The sequence below is a fragment of the Mobula birostris genome, chromosome 28, assembly GCF_030028105.1.
Source record: "Mobula birostris isolate sMobBir1 chromosome 28, sMobBir1.hap1, whole genome shotgun sequence".
In the NCBI taxonomy this organism is placed as follows: Eukaryota; Metazoa; Chordata; class Chondrichthyes; order Myliobatiformes; family Myliobatidae; genus Mobula; species Mobula birostris.
In genome coordinates, this window is record NC_092397.1 from 16,843,742 (window position 1) to 16,860,885 (window position 17,144).

Below are 17,144 nucleotides of genomic sequence, written 5' to 3' on the forward strand. Positions count from 1 at the left end.
CTGAAAACCTTTGGGGTGAGTGACAGCACAGGAAAGTGAGGCAGACCTGGGTGGTTTCACAGCTGTGCATGCCCCTTTTCACCAGAAGCCAGGTTTTATTCAATGCCTCCTTGGCGGTCTTAGGACTTAAAGAAGGTTAGCTGTCGGTCTGGCTCCGTACCACAGTGCCCGCTGGCACAGGACGGAGGGCTGCTTGCCATCCAAGGTTCCGAAGCCAATGATAATCGATCATGGAAGTGAGCACAGGAAAAACACCCTCAACCACCCCCCTCCACCACTCCCCCAGCCCCACCGAACCTCCATCATCCCATCCCAGAAATCAGGAATCTGCCAGTGCTATGGAACGTCACTCCCAGGGATAGGGGTGGGGGGTAAATCCCCCGCACAGCAGTACAAAGGGGGAGTCAATGAAGGATTTGTATGTATGAGGGGGAGACTGTGTGTGTGTGTGTGTGTGTGTGTGTGTGTGTGTGAGTGAGAGAGAGAGAGAGAGAGTGAGTGACAGAGTAATAACATAGGCATGTGCACAATCAGGGGGAGTGGGCCAGCCTGTTTTATACATTCCAGATTAGATACTGCGGTTCGTCTGCTGAAGAAGCTGAAATGCCCCGTAAAGCCAGGCACTCACTTTGTTAAAAGGAGTAAAAAATAAAATTAAAAACAGAACATCTAACACTAGCCAAAAGGATGAGTAAAAGCCCCACAGCCACCTGGCGCTCCACTGGAATGAAACTATGTCGGAGACGGGCTAGGGACGCACGCGTACAGTCACTCTTTCATCGGTAGCCATAGTAGTTGTTGTAGTTGTTGTAGTAGCGGTTTCGATCGTCGTAGTAACGGTTTCGATCGTCGTAGTAGCGGTTCCACTGGAAACAGGGCAAACAAAGCAGAATGTTAGTTTGGGCCAGCCCCACCAGTTACTTTAGCCTGACATTCACCGTGCACACGTCTGGGGACACTGGGTTTCTCAGCTTAAAGATACATCTCAAGTCTCTGCAACCCCCCCCCCCCCCATTTCCCTACACACAAATTCAGCACCAGACAGGGTTACCAGTGACCCTCTCCAGCCCAGTGGTGTCACAACATCACAACATTTTCCTGTGGCCAAAGTTTGCTAGAACAAAGTTCAAAGTTAAATTTATTATCAAAGTACACCAGATAATACCGAGATTCATTTTTTTGCAGACATTCACAGAACAAAGATATAACAGAACCATTGAAAAACTACAAAGACTGTCAATCAATGCGCAAAAGACAAACTGTGCAAATGTTTTTAAAAGATAATGAACAGGAGACGTAGTCCTTGAAAGCCAGTGCGTACTACATATCAAAAGCGGGGACTCAGTGAATCAGCCACAAGCAGCAGGCAGCCATCTTTCTGCCAGGTTGCACAGGTCCAGTTACTGACATGACCTCAGGTGGACGTGGTTTGGCACACCTGCTTTCATTGGTCAGGGCACTGGGCACAGGGCACGGGAGGGTTGGGCCACTGAGCTGTAACTGCACAAGACACTGGTGCGTACCGTGCGCACCTCTGGTTGGGAAGAATGCCATTAAAACTGTAAACGATGTACTGAGTATGGGAACTGAGTTATAAGGACTGGGTAGATAGTCTGGGACCTCCTCACCCTGAAACACGAGGCTGAGGGGTCATCTTATCAAGGTTTATAAAATCAGGAGCGGCATAGATAAGGTGGTTAGTCACAGTCATTTTCCCATGGTAAAGGAATCTAAAATTAAAGAGCATTATTTACATTAAAGAGCATAATGTTAACATTATTTTCATCATTTACTTATCTATTATCATTAGTTTCTTTTTTGTATTTGCAGTTTGTCTTTTGTACATTGCTTGTCAGTATTTGCATGTACTTTTTCATTGACTCTATTGTATTCTGTTTTACTGTGAATGCCTGCAAGAAAATTAACCTCTGCTATTTGGTGACGTACATCTACTTTGAACTTTAAGGTGAGGGGGGAAAAGTTTAAAGGGGGCCCAAGGGGGATGTTTCTCTCACACACACAGGTTTACGGGACGATCAGCTCAGAGGAAGCAGTAGCGTAGGGTACAATTATGATGTTTAAAAGGACAGGTACACGGATAGAGAGAGGGATGTGGGCCAAACGCAGGCTAATGGGACTAGGATCTTGGTCAGCATGGATAAGTTGTTTTGAAGAGCCTGTTTCCATCCCACGCAGCCCTATGGTGCGGCGTGAACCTCAACCAACACAAATGGGAACCTACCTCACGAGCGTATTCGCGATAATAGTCCCGATATCTGGGGTAGTCGTAGCCCTGCGTGTAACCCCGGTCATACTGCTGCCTGTAGCGGTCGTAGGCTTTGTGGTAATCCTGCGACAACAAGAAACATTCAGTGAGTCAGTTCAGCATTGGCCGCCTGCTGTGATGTGGGTGGGCAAATTGCTCGCCAAAGGGTGGGAGCCCTGCACAATGGAACCTGCAGTTCATCTCACCGGACTTCATGGTGACACGAAAGAAATTACCAGGCCACAGGTTACACTTATACCTGACTCTCAGCTTGCTTGTCTTCTGGGCCCAATGTCGAAGAAAGGATGTGCTGGCATTGGAGAGCGACCATGACGTTCACGAAAATGATCCCAGGAATGAAAGGGATAACACGAGGAGAGTTTGACGGCTGTGGACCTGTACTCGCCGGAATTTAGAAGAATGGAGGGGCGGGGAATCTCACTGAAACCTATCGAGTATTGAAGGGCCTAGACAGGATATTTTCAATACTGGGGGAGTCTAGGACTGGAGAGCACAACCTCATCTTTAGCTGGAGAGTACAGAATTAATTGCCACAGACGGCTGTGGAGACCGAGTTTTTCTGTATATTTAAAGAGGAGGCTGATAAGATTCTTGATTAGTAAGGGTGTCAAAGGTTACCAGCAGACGTGGAAAAAGGGGTTGAGAGAGATAATAAATTAGCTGTGATGAAATGGCAGAGCAGATTTGATGGGATGAACGGCCCAATTCTGCTCCTGGTTCTTTTAGACATTGTGGAGTTAACAGTCGTAGGGAGTTAATATACAGACCAAATAGGATGTAACGGAATGGCAGAACAAGCTCGAGAGGATTTCGGTTCACCTCTTACCTCCCTGTATGCCGGGTTGTTGCCATAGGCTGGACCCCAGCCTTGACCGTATGCCGACCGATCGTAGTTCCTGTTGTCCCATCTGGCCATGCGGTTGCCACCTGCAGCAATACAGAGGTTAGGGTAGGGTGTACTACATCAACATCCTAAACAACCTGAGTAAGAACAAGGCCTTAAGCCCTCACAATTGCACAAAAATGGCGGGGGGTGGGGGTGGGTGTGGGAAAGAGCTACATTTACCCTGGAAGATGCTGAACATTGGGATATGTTGATGCTGTGGACATAGAGGCAAGAGAGGGGTGTTCAATCACAATTCTCAATGTGTACAAAATGAAACAAATCAAAAAGTCTATAAGAACTCACTGGGTCAGACATCTGTGGAGGGAAACGGACGGTACATATTTCAGGAGCCCACCCTCCCGCCTCCCAAACCACCACGACGCTGCCTGACCCCGAGTTTGCTCCACATTCCAGCGACTGGGTCTCCATTTCCCATGTGCTTTGGAATGTCAGGGGATTCACGGAATACCCAGATCTGCTCCAGTCGCCCAGGCTGAGCTTCTGGTTGAAGGTGACAGGGGTTTCAGCAATGCCAAGGCAGATTCAAAGATTCAAGATTCAAAAAACTTTGTCATTCTAACCATACATCAGCTCTGCAGGGCAGAATGAGACAGCGTTTCTCAGGGGCAGTGTAGGACATAGAACAGTACAGGCCCTACGTCCCACCATGTTGTGCAGGCCAACACCAACCTAACCCTTCCCTTTTGCATTGCCCTCCATTTCTCTATCATCCATGTGCCTATCTAAAAGTTTCTTAAATGCCCCTAACGTGTCTACCCCTACCACCACCCCTAGCAGGGCGTTCCACACATCCACAGCTCTCTGTAAAAAAAACATTACTTCTGACATCCCCCTATAAGTTCTTCTAATCACCTTAAAATTATGCCGTCTCATATTAGCAATTTCTGCCCTAGGAAAAATGTCCTGTCTGTCCACTCAATCTATGCCTCTTATTACCTTATACACCTCTAGGAAGTCCAACTTCTCTCCAAAGAGAAAAGCCCTGGTTCGCTCAACCATTCCACACAAGACATCTTCTCTAAATCCAGGCAGCATCCTGCTAAATCTTCTCTATGCCTTCACATCCTTCCTACAATGATGTGACCAGAACTGAACACAATACTCCAAGTATGGTCTAACATACTTGTTTGATCTGGTTTTTGCCCGGTACTTAAAGATTAGCATGCGCACTGAAACACAGTGAAAGGCGTCGTTGGCCTCGATGACCAACACTGTAAGCTGGGGGCAGCCCGCAAGTACTGTCACGCTTCCAGGGCCAACACAGCATGCCCACAACTTACACCGAACCCATGCGTCTTTGGACTGCGGGAGGAAACCAGAGCACCCACAGGACACCTGGAGAATGGACAAATGGCGGGAATTGAACCCCGATCTTCAGATCGATCGCTGACACAGTAAAGAGTCACCACACTTGTCATTTCTCAGGCCATAATATGTCGTCCAGATGTTGTGGCATTCAGGCAGGGGTTGAAGGGGTGAGACCAGCAAACAGCCCCTTTTCTGACCTTAGGAGGCTGCAGAAGGTGGACAACGCCCCTGAGGAACCCCTGACAGCCACATTCTCTCTCTTGAGACAAGGAGACTCCAACTCATGGAGAATTTTGGCCCAGGATAGTTTCTCGCCCCCGATCCTGGATCTGTAAATCAGGACACTGATTTTTGCCCAAAAGTGCGGTTGGGCTCCCCTTAACTCACCGTAGTTCCTGTCGCGATCGTTGCGGTTACGGTAATTACGCCGGTCTTGCCGCTTCTCCTGCTGTGGCCGGGCTTTCCTCGCCTCCTCCTTATATTTGCTCATCAGCTTGCTGGCTTGCTCCTTCTCCAGCTCTACGTAAGTAACCTTGTCCAGGAAGTCACTCGTCTCCGGGAACGTGAAGTTCACTGGAAGCAGCACAAAACCCAGCAAGTCAGAATCAGGATCAGGTTAATAAAGTTCGCTGCTTAATGGCAGCATTATAGTGCAAGATAAACCAGAGGAGATCATAAAAAAACCGAAGGGCCATTGTTGGCCTGCTCTTTCAAGGGACAGAGCAACTTGTCCAGGGGCCAAGGATGATACAGGGACGTTAGTGGGGGACTGAAGGGTGAGACAGAGAAGTCTGTAGAGGTTATAGAAATAGGTAGGGATGTACAGGCTGTAGACGCCAGAGGTAGGGTTGGATCAGGGATGTTAGGGATAAGGGGATTACAGGGAGAGCGATGAGCATATGGGTCACTGAGATGGTGGGAGAGCGGGTAGAAAGGGGTCTCTGAGTTGGGGAGGGGCATTAGGCATTGCATGGACCCTTGAGTTGACACACTACTCTACCAGTGGATCTTCACTCTCCCCTCATCCTTAACCCAAGGGTTTCCCCCTCTGAACAGGGTGAACCTCACCAGTTCTTCCGACCAACCGTACACGCAGTGGCTCCTGCAACCAGCCCACTCCCCTCAGTTCTTCTGCATTATTGCCGGATCCCTTGATGCCCTGACCAACCAGGAAACAATCAACTTCTGCTTTAAATACACCCACAGACTTGGCATACTAGCTGCATCTCCTGGGTACAGCGGAGACCGGAAGGAGCAGCACAGTCCGGCAAACCACAACAAACGCACCCCAGCTGTCCTCCTCACCTTTCATTTCATGCAGTACAAAGTCCGGCAAGTCCTCGGTCTCCTCCGCCAGTCGCAATTTCATTCTCGCCTTCCAGTCCTCGTCGCTCGGGCAGATCACCACCGCCTGGCGGGAGAAGCCTTTGAACGGGATCATCTTCCGCCGCTGGGCCGAGCTGTACACGTTGCTCTGAAGGAGAGAAGAACACAGGAGCTGTTCACGAGTGCTGCCTTTTACCTTAGTGACCAGAAACTTTCATTCCTCCATCTGCACTTCCCCCTTCTCCGGATGCTACCCAGAGCCACCGCCACTAGGTGACCCACTCCAAGTGAAAGTAAACTCCATTTCCTGAGGGAAGGGGTGGAGGATAATTCAGGGTAGGAGTGGAGACTGCAGCTCTGCTCAAGGGACACCACAAAGGAGAACGACTGAGTCAGAGTGCCTGTGAAGCTTCAGCTGGAGATGATTGGGCAACTTCTGTCAATTCGGTCTCCAACTTCCGCACGACGTACAGGGTCATTCAGCCCACTAAACTGGCGCAGGGAAATCCCAGTGACCCACCAATTTCCCCTAAAACCCATATTCCCAAAATTCACTTCAGCAACAGCTTGCTGTTTTCTACAGCCTACCCAAGGGATAATTTAACAGCCAATTTAACTAGCAACTGATTATTTCCGGGACCGCCAGGGGCCAAGCACAGAATTGGGAAAAGCTTTCTGGGCACTTAGCTTCCCCACCATCGAGGGCATCTCCAAAAGGCGATGTCCGTGATCAAAGACCCCCACCACCCAGGACAAGCCCTCATCCCATTACTAGTATCAGGGAGGAGGTAAGGGGCCTGAAGACCCACATTCAACGTTTCAGGTACAGTCCCTTCCCCTCCGCCATCAGATTTCTAAATGGTCCAGAAACCCACAAACACTCTCTCACTATTCTGCTCTTTTTCAGTACTTATCTGTGTGGGCATGCACGCACGTGCGTGCTATAATATATACTGTTTTATGCATTTCACTGTACTGCTGCCGCAAAACAACAAATTTCACATGACACTGATAGTAAACCTGATTCCTATTCTGGATGTAGGAGGGAACCAGAGCGCCCAGGGGATGACCACACAGTCACAGTGAGAAAGTGCGAAGGTCAGACCTGAACCCTGGTTGCTGGAGCTACAAGCCAGCGGCTCTATTAGCCTGCCAATGTACCGTGTTTGGAGATTTGCATTACTAGCTATCCCCATAAATAATTTTGCTCTCATCAAGCATGGGTCACGAGTTGTGTTTCCAGGCTATTTAAACAATCTGATTTCAGATTCCAGTAAAGCCTGCTCCCTGAGTAACTGGCAGATACAGAGACTCCGACCCTTGCCGGGGCAGGAGGACGACGAGTACCTGATCGAGGATGTAGTTGCGCTTCTTGCAAGCGGCAACCTGGATCAGCTTGTTCAAAGACTGGGTTGCCTGCTGGATCAGCGTATTCCGAAGTGCCACGCTCATTTCGGGACCATCCTGCCCCTTGACCTATTAAAAAGTCCAAAGAGCACCACCGTGAGGTACATAGAACATAGAATAGGCCCCTCACCCCACAATGTTGTGTCCACCTTTCAACCTACTCCAAGATCAATCTAGAGCTCCCCTCCTTCATGGCCCTCCATTTTTCTTTCATCCATGCGCCTAACTAAGAGTCTCTTATATATTCCTAAGGTATTTGTCTCTACCACCACTCTGTTAAAAAAAAAACACACCTCTGACATGTCCTCCATGTAATGCCATTACTCCACCTGTTTTAACTTCCTCCTTGCCTCTTTTGAAACATGCCGTAGCCACAAAGTCGTAGTTCCATTGCTCACCACCCTTGTCCCTGATACACTTTGCGTTAAAGTGGACTCTGTTCAACCCGGTGAACTGACTGCCTGTCCACCGCCCACCCTAAGATACGATCCAAACAACAAACCTGACACACGATGTCAGCCAGACCAAAGAGTTGCTCCATAAATTGTCATTCCTGAAGCACCCAGAGGAAACCCAAGTGGTCACAGTAGAAATATGCAAACCCCACAGTTCACTGGAACCCTGGGATATCAGCACGAGCTATTATGTAAGGGAGGGGTCCTTTTAGTAAGCCCAATAGGATCTGTAGAGGCCGCCTTGTGGAAGACAAGATAACAACTGGGGATTAACTCTGCCCTTGATTTGAGACATGAATTTTAGTCAGCAAACTTTCTTGAAATGTAGTAAGACAATAAGATATAGGAGCAGAATTAGGCCATTCGGCCCATCGAGTCTGCTCTGCCATTTTGTCATGGCTGATCCATTTTTCCTCTCAGCCCCATTCTCCTGCCTTCCCCCCATATCCCTTCATCCCCTGACTAATCAACCTCTCCTTAAATATACACAGACTTGGCCTCCATAGCCACCAATGGCAATGAATTCCACAGATTCACCACCCTCTGGCTAAAGAAATCCCTCATCTCCATTCTAATTGGACATCCTCTGGTCTTATACTCCCCCCACCACAGGAAACATCCTCACCACATCCATTCTACTGAGGCCGCCCCGCCGTTCTTCTGAATTCATTTGAGCACAGGCCCAGAGCCTACAATCATACAGAATTAGAATCTTAATCGGGGAGGGAAATTGAAACCTAGTATCTCTTACCCTCATTCTCTCCAGCATGTTGAGGGTTCCCAGTATGTTGTATCTTTTGTCTGGGTTCTCAGCCACATGCTTCTTCACCCAGGTGGTCTTACCAACCCCTGGCAAGCCAACCATCAGTAGAACCTGGAGGAGAACAGAGAGGCATTTTAACGACCAATATTCATCTCAGTACAGGCACATGGACTCAATACAGAGTGCTAAAGATCCTGCATTCAACACTGTTACATTCCCAATATCACAGTGACAGAAAGGGGGAGTGTGCTAAAGTGGGCAGCATGGTAGCACAATGGTTTACAGTGCCAGCGACCCGGGTTCAATTCCCGCCACTGCCTGTAAGGAGTTTGTACGTTCTCCCCATGACCGCCTGGGTTTCCCCTGGGTGCTCCAGTTTCCTCCGATAGTCCAAAGACGTACCGGTTGGTAGGTTAGGTGGTCCCATGATTCGGCTAGGGTTAAATCAGGCGATTGCTGACTGGCGCAGCTCGAAGGGCCAGAATGGCATATTCCGTGCTGTATCTCAATCAGTAAGTACTAGGGCAAAGTTTTGCTGCACCACCCAATGCACCCCCGTGCCCCAAGATCCAGCCCCTTTCCAGTGGGCCGTCAGCATTCACCCTTTAGTAGCAGAATTTATCTGGGAAGACTCTCGGAGCAGGAGAATAACGAGGCTTTACTTCTCAGAACACGGGCAAGCATCCAACACTAACTGGTGCCCACATGCCAATGTCCTCTGTCCAATGAGCACAGTTACCCATTGCACAACATTGAGTTAAATACCAATGAATTGCAATCTATTGTTTCATAAGGCAATGTAATCGGATGAGACATCTTTGGCAGAAGTGGCAGCTACTTTCTCAAAGATCAGGGACACCAACCACAACCGCCATTAAACGAGCAAAACAAGGAGGCTGTTCATGCCTGATCTCCGATTAAGATTGTAGCTGGGGTGGGGGGAATAAAAAAGCAGATGCTGGGAAGTAAAATAAAAGCAGTGTGCTGGGAAGTACCCATCAGGTCAGGCAACATCCTTTGATTTCTATTGGAATAAATGGACATCATTAACAGATTGAATACCTTCATCGTAACTGTGTGATGAGACTGCAAGCTCACCCCTGCCTTCTTGGAAAGGTAGTGGGCACCTTTTAAAGCAGAGGATGAAGTATCTGATCAGAAAGCGTACTGAAGGCTCAGGACCCTCAGACAGAAAAAGACACGGTCTTAAATGAAGGGGCCATTATTTTCAAACAGTGGCCTTGAAGTCCTGGATTCTCTTACAGAAGGAAGCACCCTTTCTATGTCCATCTTAAGTCAGGGCTGGGAACTAACACAAGAAACGACTGCTCTCTATGGGTTGGTACCTACAGAGTAGCCCTTTTCAGTACTTGCCTCACACGCATCCCTAGTCTTGGGCCCAACTGCTCCACGAACTCTGTCCTCCAGGGCAACGTTCTGGATGATAGTGTAATCCTCTGGAACGGGGAAGAAAGGTTCCTCCTTCTGACCGAAGTTACACTCCAGCGCACAGTTTTTAGTCAGGACATGCGGGAACAATGCCTTGTCGCCCAAAGACTCCTTGCTGACTGTGAAGGCAACCCCGAGACACGCACCGTTCAACGAAAAAGAGAGCTCCACTTCCTCGCCTTCAAAGTCCTGTGAAGCAAAAGTAAGAAACCTGTTAGAACGGACTTGCAGGGGCCCAGCTAGTTTTATTGTTCCCAATTAGACTGGTCATGTCACCACCCACAAACAGACTTTCTGATCTCCAAGCCACGAACAGTTCAATCAAAGCTCAGACTGAGGAGGAGAAGGGAAGGATTGCAGGCTCAGTACAAACCTTGGTCAACACAGAAAACTGGCTCTCTCTCTCACTCATACATCAGCAGAGAGCTGGTATGGGGAAAGGCTACATTGAGTGGTACTGCACACAACACTGAGACAGACATTTCAGTCCATCATATCCTTGATAAAGTCTAAAGTTAATTTTATTATCAAAGACCAGAGAAACAGGAGCAGAATTAGGGCACTCGGCCCATCATGTCTACTCTGCCATTCCATCATGGCTGAGTTATTATCCCTGTCAACCCCATTCTCCTGCCTTCTCCCCTTACTAATCAAGAACCTATTAACCTCCACTTTAAAAATACCCTATGACTTGGCCTCCACAGGCGTCTCTGGCAATGACTGCCACAGATTCACCACCCTCTGGCTGAAGAAATTCCTCCTTATCTCTGTTCTAAAGGGAGGTCCTTCAATTCTGAGGCTGTGCCCTCTGGTCATAGACTCCCCGATTTTAGGATCATCCCCTCCACACCTACTCTATCTAGACCTTTCAATATTTGATAGGTTTCAAACGAAATCCCCCCCCCCCATTCTTCGGAACTCCAGTGAGTACCTTGAGATTCATTTTCTTGCAGGCATTTACAGGTATACAAAAAAACCGAATATGAAAGGCTATACATAGACAACCAATGTACAAAAGAAGATGACTGTAAATAAAAATAATATTGAAAACACAAGGTGTACAGTCCTTGAATGTGAGTCTGTAGCTTGCCCAGAGTAATGAGGAATTAAGCTGGTTCAGAAACCTGATAAGTTTAGGTCAGGGGGTTCCCAATCTGGTTTCCAATCTGGTTTCCATAGACCACTTCTTTCTCATTAGTCCATTACTTAAAAAAAAGTTTGGGAACCCCTGTTACATAGTAATAACTGTTCCTGAGCCTGGTGGTGTGGGACCCAAGGCTTCTGAATGGTAGTAGAGAGAGGAGAGAATGGCCTGGATGGTGGGGGTCTTCGATAACGGATGCTGCTTTCTTGTGCCAACGCTCCACGTAAATGTGTTCAATGGTGGGACTGGGCTGCATCCAGCACGTTCTGTAGCTTTGGCCATTCCTGGGCGTTCGTGTTTCTATTCCAGGCTGTAATGCAACCAGTTAGGATACTCCCCAATGTGCATCTACTCATTGTACCCGTCTACGTCGATCCCGATTGGCGTTCTCTGCCCTGGCAAGCATTACACCCTCTTCACCACCTCATCCACTTGTGCCATCACTCTCAGGGACTGAGGGACATGAGCCACGTGGTCCTTCCGTTATCAGTTCTCCCCAGGGTGCTACCAAAAGCACAAGACGACTGGCTTAGACAAGGCTGTATCTAAGCTAATCCCACTACTTCTCTTGGGGTTGTGTAAAGGTGGACAGCACAGGCTCCAAATATCCAACTTACAGGACGGACCACATATATGACTGAATGTTCGGGAGACAGGGCGGGATGGGTGGGAGTGGGGCATTTCAGCACTCCTCTGACAATATTATTTTACATGTTGTGATACACCTACTGTGTTTTGCGCTCGGCCCTGGACGAATGTGCTTTCATTTCATTGTATACATGTGTCATGGTAGCAATGGAGACCCGGGTTCGATTCCCGACGCTGCCCGTAAGGAGTTTGTACATTCTCCCTGTGACCGCTTGGGACTTCCCCAGGGGCTCCGGTTTCCTCCCACAGTCCAAAGACGTACTGGTTGGTAGGTTAATTGGTTGCTGTATATTTTCCTGTGATTAGGCTAGGATTAAATCGAGGGATTGCTGGGGAGTGTGGCTCGAAGGGCCTGTTCACACGCCGTATCTCGAACAATACGGTTAAACTTGAACTCCAAGCTGCTATAACTGGGGGGCAGTTACAGGGTCAGTGAGGCTGCTCTACTAACGCCTGCTTCTCCCACTGACTGCTGTTCACTTCTGGGATGGATCTCAGCACCGAGAAGCTCAAATCACAGAACAAGCTCATTCCTAACGCTGCTCAAGGGTGTCAGTACTTACAGCAAAACAACCAATGACATCATTTTCATCAAACTTTTCTCCGAACTTCTCAAACACGGAGTTTCTCCACTTTCTCCCAGCTCCATCGTAGCCAAAGGAAAACTCTCCATCCCCTGCACAGTGTTAAAAAAAAAGGTAAATGTGTAAACGAAGAACCGAGCCAAGGCAGTAGCCCAGAAATGGAACAGGAAAGCACATTACCCAGCTGTAGTGAGGAGCTGTCCAGCGACCAGCCCACACGCACAAGGTGTCGTTCACTTTCATTCTCAGTCACCTGCTTCACAGGGAACTTCTGGGTCATCTGTGAATAAATACAATACAGCACCGGTTAATATGGGCTCCATGACTGCTAATGCAATCAATATTGGCCGAAACCAAACCCAGCCCCAAGTTCAAAGTAAACTTATTTTCAAAGTATGCCTGTCACCATACACTACCCAGAGATGCATTTTCTTCACAGCAAAAGAAATACAACAGAATTACATACAAAGACTGACAAACAACCAATGTGCAAAAGACAAACTGTCCAAATACAAAAAAACTTAATGATAAATACAAACGTTTGTAAATACTAAATAAGTAATACTGAGAACACGAGTTGTGTAGAGTTCTTGAAAGTAGGGTCCATAGTTTGTGAAGTCAGCTCTGATAGTCATAGTCATACTTTATTGATCCCGGGGGAAATTGGTTTTCGTTACAGTTGCACCATAAATAATAAATAGAAATAGTAATAGTAATACTACTATTAGTAAATAGTAATAGTCATGGAAATAATAGTAATAGAAAGATAGTAATAAATAGTTAAATAGTAATATGTAAATTATGCCAGTAAATTATGAAATAAATCCAGGATCAACCCAGCAAGGTGTCTGACCCTCCAAGGGAGGAGTTGTAAAGTTTGATGGCCACAGGCAGGAATGACTTCCTGTGCTGTATCTGTGCTGCATCTCGGAGGAATGAGTCTCTGGCTGAATGTACTCCTGTGCCCACCCAGTACATCATGTAGTGGATGGGAGACATTGACCAAGATGGCATGCAACTTAGACAGCATCCTCTTTTCAGACACCACCGTCAGAGAGTCCAGTTCCATCCCCACAACATCACTGGTGTTACAAATGAGTTTGTTGATTCTGTTGGTGTCTGCTACCCTCAGCCTGCTGCCCCAGCACACAACAGCAAACATGATCGCACTGGCCACCAGAGACTCATAGAACATCCTCAGCGTCGTCCGGCAGATGTTAAAGGACCTCAGTCTCCTCAGGAAATAGAGACAGCTCTGATATGGTTGAAGAGTAATAATTGTTTCCCTAAAGATAACACCGACCTCTTGGCATTTGCTATGGATGACTACTACGTCAATTTATCAGCAACTCTGTGACTCGCACGTGCCTGCAACCTGCTTGACAAAGGAGGCAGTCCACAGGCACACAATTTCCAGCAGGGAATACAGGGTTTCAACCATGGCAGAGATCGGAAAGGCAATCACTCTCAGGTGATGTTATGGAGCAACGAGCAACCCATCTTCAACCTGTGCTCACTCTATATGCAGAGTTACCCAGATACAAAGGCACTGCATCTACCTACAACCCATTTAGGATCGGTTCCACATTTCGCCGATAACATTTTCGAGGGACATCAAGGGGAGCGTGGAAGGCGAGCGAGTGTTCAGCCTATCCACCACCAGCCTTCACTCACTGCTGCCGAGGGGAAGGCACCTGTGTGATGGTCTCTCTCTGCTCCCAAGGGAAGGCCGCTGCATTCGAATGGTCTCTCTCCCTCAGTGCTGGAGGATTGTACCAAAGTTCTGGGTCTGCGACTTGTGGATTGGACTGTCGTTCCTGGTGCCTCCCTTTCTGCTGCTATTTTGTACGACTTTGAATCAGGGCAGGCTGCAGATAACGAACACTGAGCTGCTCTGAATATGGACTCTTTTCGATTTTGTGTTTTATTTTCTGTGTTTCCACTCGTCCTGTTTGTGCGATTGGCTTTTTTGCACGTGGGTGTTTACTCCTTTGAACGGGTTCCATGCTTTTCTTTGTTTCGTAGCTGTCTGTGGAAAGATGAATCTCAGGGTTGTATGCTGTATACGTACTTTAATAATATATGTACTTCGAATCCTTTTTGAACCCATCAACCGTCGACACAAGACTGGTATAAAACCAAATTAATTGCACATTTACACATCTGCAAAGTAGCATGAGCCAGCTGTTGCTCTGACATTGATGCAGTGTTAGGAGCTCGAGCACATCCAACAGCAAGTCACGGGGACCCGGTCAGGACTCACCTTCACCTCAAAGCAGACTTTGCCCTTCGTCACGCCATAGGTCGCCCGTGCACCGCCCCAGAGATAAACAAACTTCTCGGGGAAGAGGGGCTGCCCACCGTAGCGGTCCTTCGACACTTGGAAGTGAAGATCGGAGTTATCTGTTCAAAAGGAAGGAGGTACAAGACAAGTCATCGGCATTGGTTGAGCTGCTAGTCAGTAACTACACAACTAGCCACACTAACCAACCCAAGCTGCTCCCCACTGCAGAACCAGTAAGGTACAAAGTCTGTTCTGCTGACCAATGTAAACCCGAGAAGTTAGTTCTAAGCTCTGACAAGAGATTTATCACGCAGCGACAAATGGTGCGTGCGATGAGCGACGTGCCAGTAATATAGCCCGGGTCTCCCGGGGAAAATTAGCAGCAAACCCAGCAAGGCAAATCATTGTCATGTCTTCAGGTTGCACAAACAAATACAAACCCCGACCCCACTCTGTAGCATCCGTTCTCCAGGCTCAATGCCAAAATTAAGAGACCGTTAAAAATATAAGGGTTCCACTCAGAACGTTAAGACTTACAGGTGTCGAGACAAACTAAACTGTCATCGAATTCTTCTTCTGCCTCCTCATTCGCCGCAGGCACGGGGGACTTGCCCCTGTAGGGATGAACAGACATAACTTAGAAAGAGTAGCAAAACAGGGCATGGGACAGCAACAAAGTGGGGAGACTTTGGTGAGGGCTGAATTTCAGTGTTCAACAAGAGGAACATTCGTAGAAAAGTACCCTTGGGCCCATCTCGTCCATGCCAAAACTATTTCAATTGCCTCCTCTCCTCCACCTGCACTGGAACCATAGCCCTCCATACCCCTATTCAAACTTCTCTTAAACATTGAAATCGAGCTCACTTGCACCATTTGTCCTGGCAGCTCGTTCCACTCTCTCATGACCCTCTGACTGAAGGAGTCTCCTTTCATGTTCCCCTTAAACTTTTCACTTTGCACCCTTAACCCATCACCTCTAGTTTTCACCCCGCCCAAGCTCAGTGTTAAAAGCCTGCACTTACCCTATCTATACCCAGCATAATCTTCTATACTTCTATCAAATCTCCTCTCAATCTTCTGTGTACCAAGGAATAAAGTCCTAACCTATTCAATCTTTCATTATAACTCAGGTCCTCCAGACCCAGCAACATCCTTGTAAATTTTCTCTGCACTCGTTCAACCTTGCTTACATCTTTCCTGTAGGTAGGTGACCAAAACTGCTCACAATACTCCAAATTAGGCCTCACCAACGTCTGATACAACTTCAACATAACATCCCATCTCCTGTACTCAATACTTTGATTTATGAAGGCAAATGTGCCAAAAGCTTTCTTTACGACCCTATCGACCTGCGACATTGTGAATTATGGTCCTATATTCCCAGATCCCTCTGTTGTGTCATTTGTTTTCAAATCTGAAACAGGCTGGTGTGAAAACATTACAGACAGCACGTCATCTAAAACTCAGGGCGTGAAACTTCCATTTAGTCTAACCCCCTCAAGTGCAACCAGCCCATTAGATTATCTGACACGACTTCAGCAAGCGGGTCGGAACACACGCCCCTGTACCCTTGATGCCGAGGTAGAGACACCAATTACTTGTCCTGGTCCAGCCAAGAAAGCACACCCGCATCTCTAGAAGTGCCTCAGAAGGCCAGGGAAATTTCCCAGCTCTCCAATGACACTTGCTAATTTTTCTTTCAGTTTGGCAGAAATTGCAGAGTTGTGAACTTAGCACAAAGCAGTCACCCCTTCACTGACCTCCCTACCCCGTCTACACATCCGCTGCCAACACAATCAAGGACCTCTCCCAGCCCAGTCATTCCTTCTGCCCCCCACCTCCCCACCCATGGACAGAAGATACAACAGCCTGAAAGCATGTACCACCAGGCTCAAGGAATCTGTTAGCAGACTCTTGAAAAGACCTCCTGTAAGATAAAAATAAACTCAATTTTTCAATCAGCCTCATCACGACCCTTGCACTTCAATATTATACTTTTGTTCCCTTTTGTACTGTCTCAACATACTCATGTATGGAATGACTGACATGAAAACAAAAACCTTTTACAGTATGTGTCAGTTACCAACACCTTATCCAAAGCCTCAACAGGTTGCTGCCATCGCCTCGGGATAATCAGATTAAAACCCGAGACAGAACACTGAAGCAAATCAAAGTTATGTTTGCCAACTTGTGTCAATTCGCTATACTCCAAACCCTCCGGTAAAGCCTGCTCAAAACAGAACCCCTCCCCCCCAAGACTTTTGCAGTATTCGGTAACACTGTGACCGATCCAATTTTGGTCTTGATGATTTCCCACCTTCTCTCCCAGGACCCCTCAACCCCCCTGCAGTTCAGGTGTTTGTCATTCTCATCCTTGAATGACTTCATCAGCTCCAGAGAGCCGTGATGGCCCTCAGAGAAAGAAATTCCCTCCCTCCTCAGGCTTAAACACCTGACTCCTTATTAGGATCTAGAAGCTACGGCTGCTGGTTTTAGATATCATCGTTAGGGGAAGCCATAGCATCCAACCCACATTCTTCTACGTTACAATACGGGCTCGAGACACTCAGCTGCCCCTCAGA

General features: G+C 47.7%; 1 protein-coding gene across 1 annotated transcript in view; it reads right to left on the minus strand.

Annotated features, from left to right (window-relative positions):
- Positions 1–430: 430 nt before the first annotated feature.
- The window catches only part of LOC140189306 (heterogeneous nuclear ribonucleoprotein U-like protein 2), a 36,058-nt gene continuing 19,344 nt past the window's right edge, over positions 431–17,144 (minus strand). The window contains exons 3-14 of the mRNA XM_072246016.1: positions 15,100–15,176; positions 14,542–14,681; positions 12,459–12,558; positions 12,258–12,370; positions 9,828–10,091; positions 8,442–8,564; positions 7,176–7,304; positions 5,808–5,976; positions 4,890–5,075; positions 3,114–3,214; positions 2,243–2,350; positions 431–866 (exon numbers count right to left, since the gene is read on the minus strand). Coding sequence (XP_072102117.1) covers positions 777–866; positions 2,243–2,350; positions 3,114–3,214; positions 4,890–5,075; positions 5,808–5,976; positions 7,176–7,304; positions 8,442–8,564; positions 9,828–10,091; positions 12,258–12,370; positions 12,459–12,558; positions 14,542–14,681; positions 15,100–15,176 — 1,600 coding nt within the window. The 3' untranslated portion in view covers positions 431–776. The remainder of the gene's footprint in view (positions 867–2,242; positions 2,351–3,113; positions 3,215–4,889; positions 5,076–5,807; positions 5,977–7,175; positions 7,305–8,441; positions 8,565–9,827; positions 10,092–12,257; positions 12,371–12,458; positions 12,559–14,541; positions 14,682–15,099; positions 15,177–17,144) is intronic.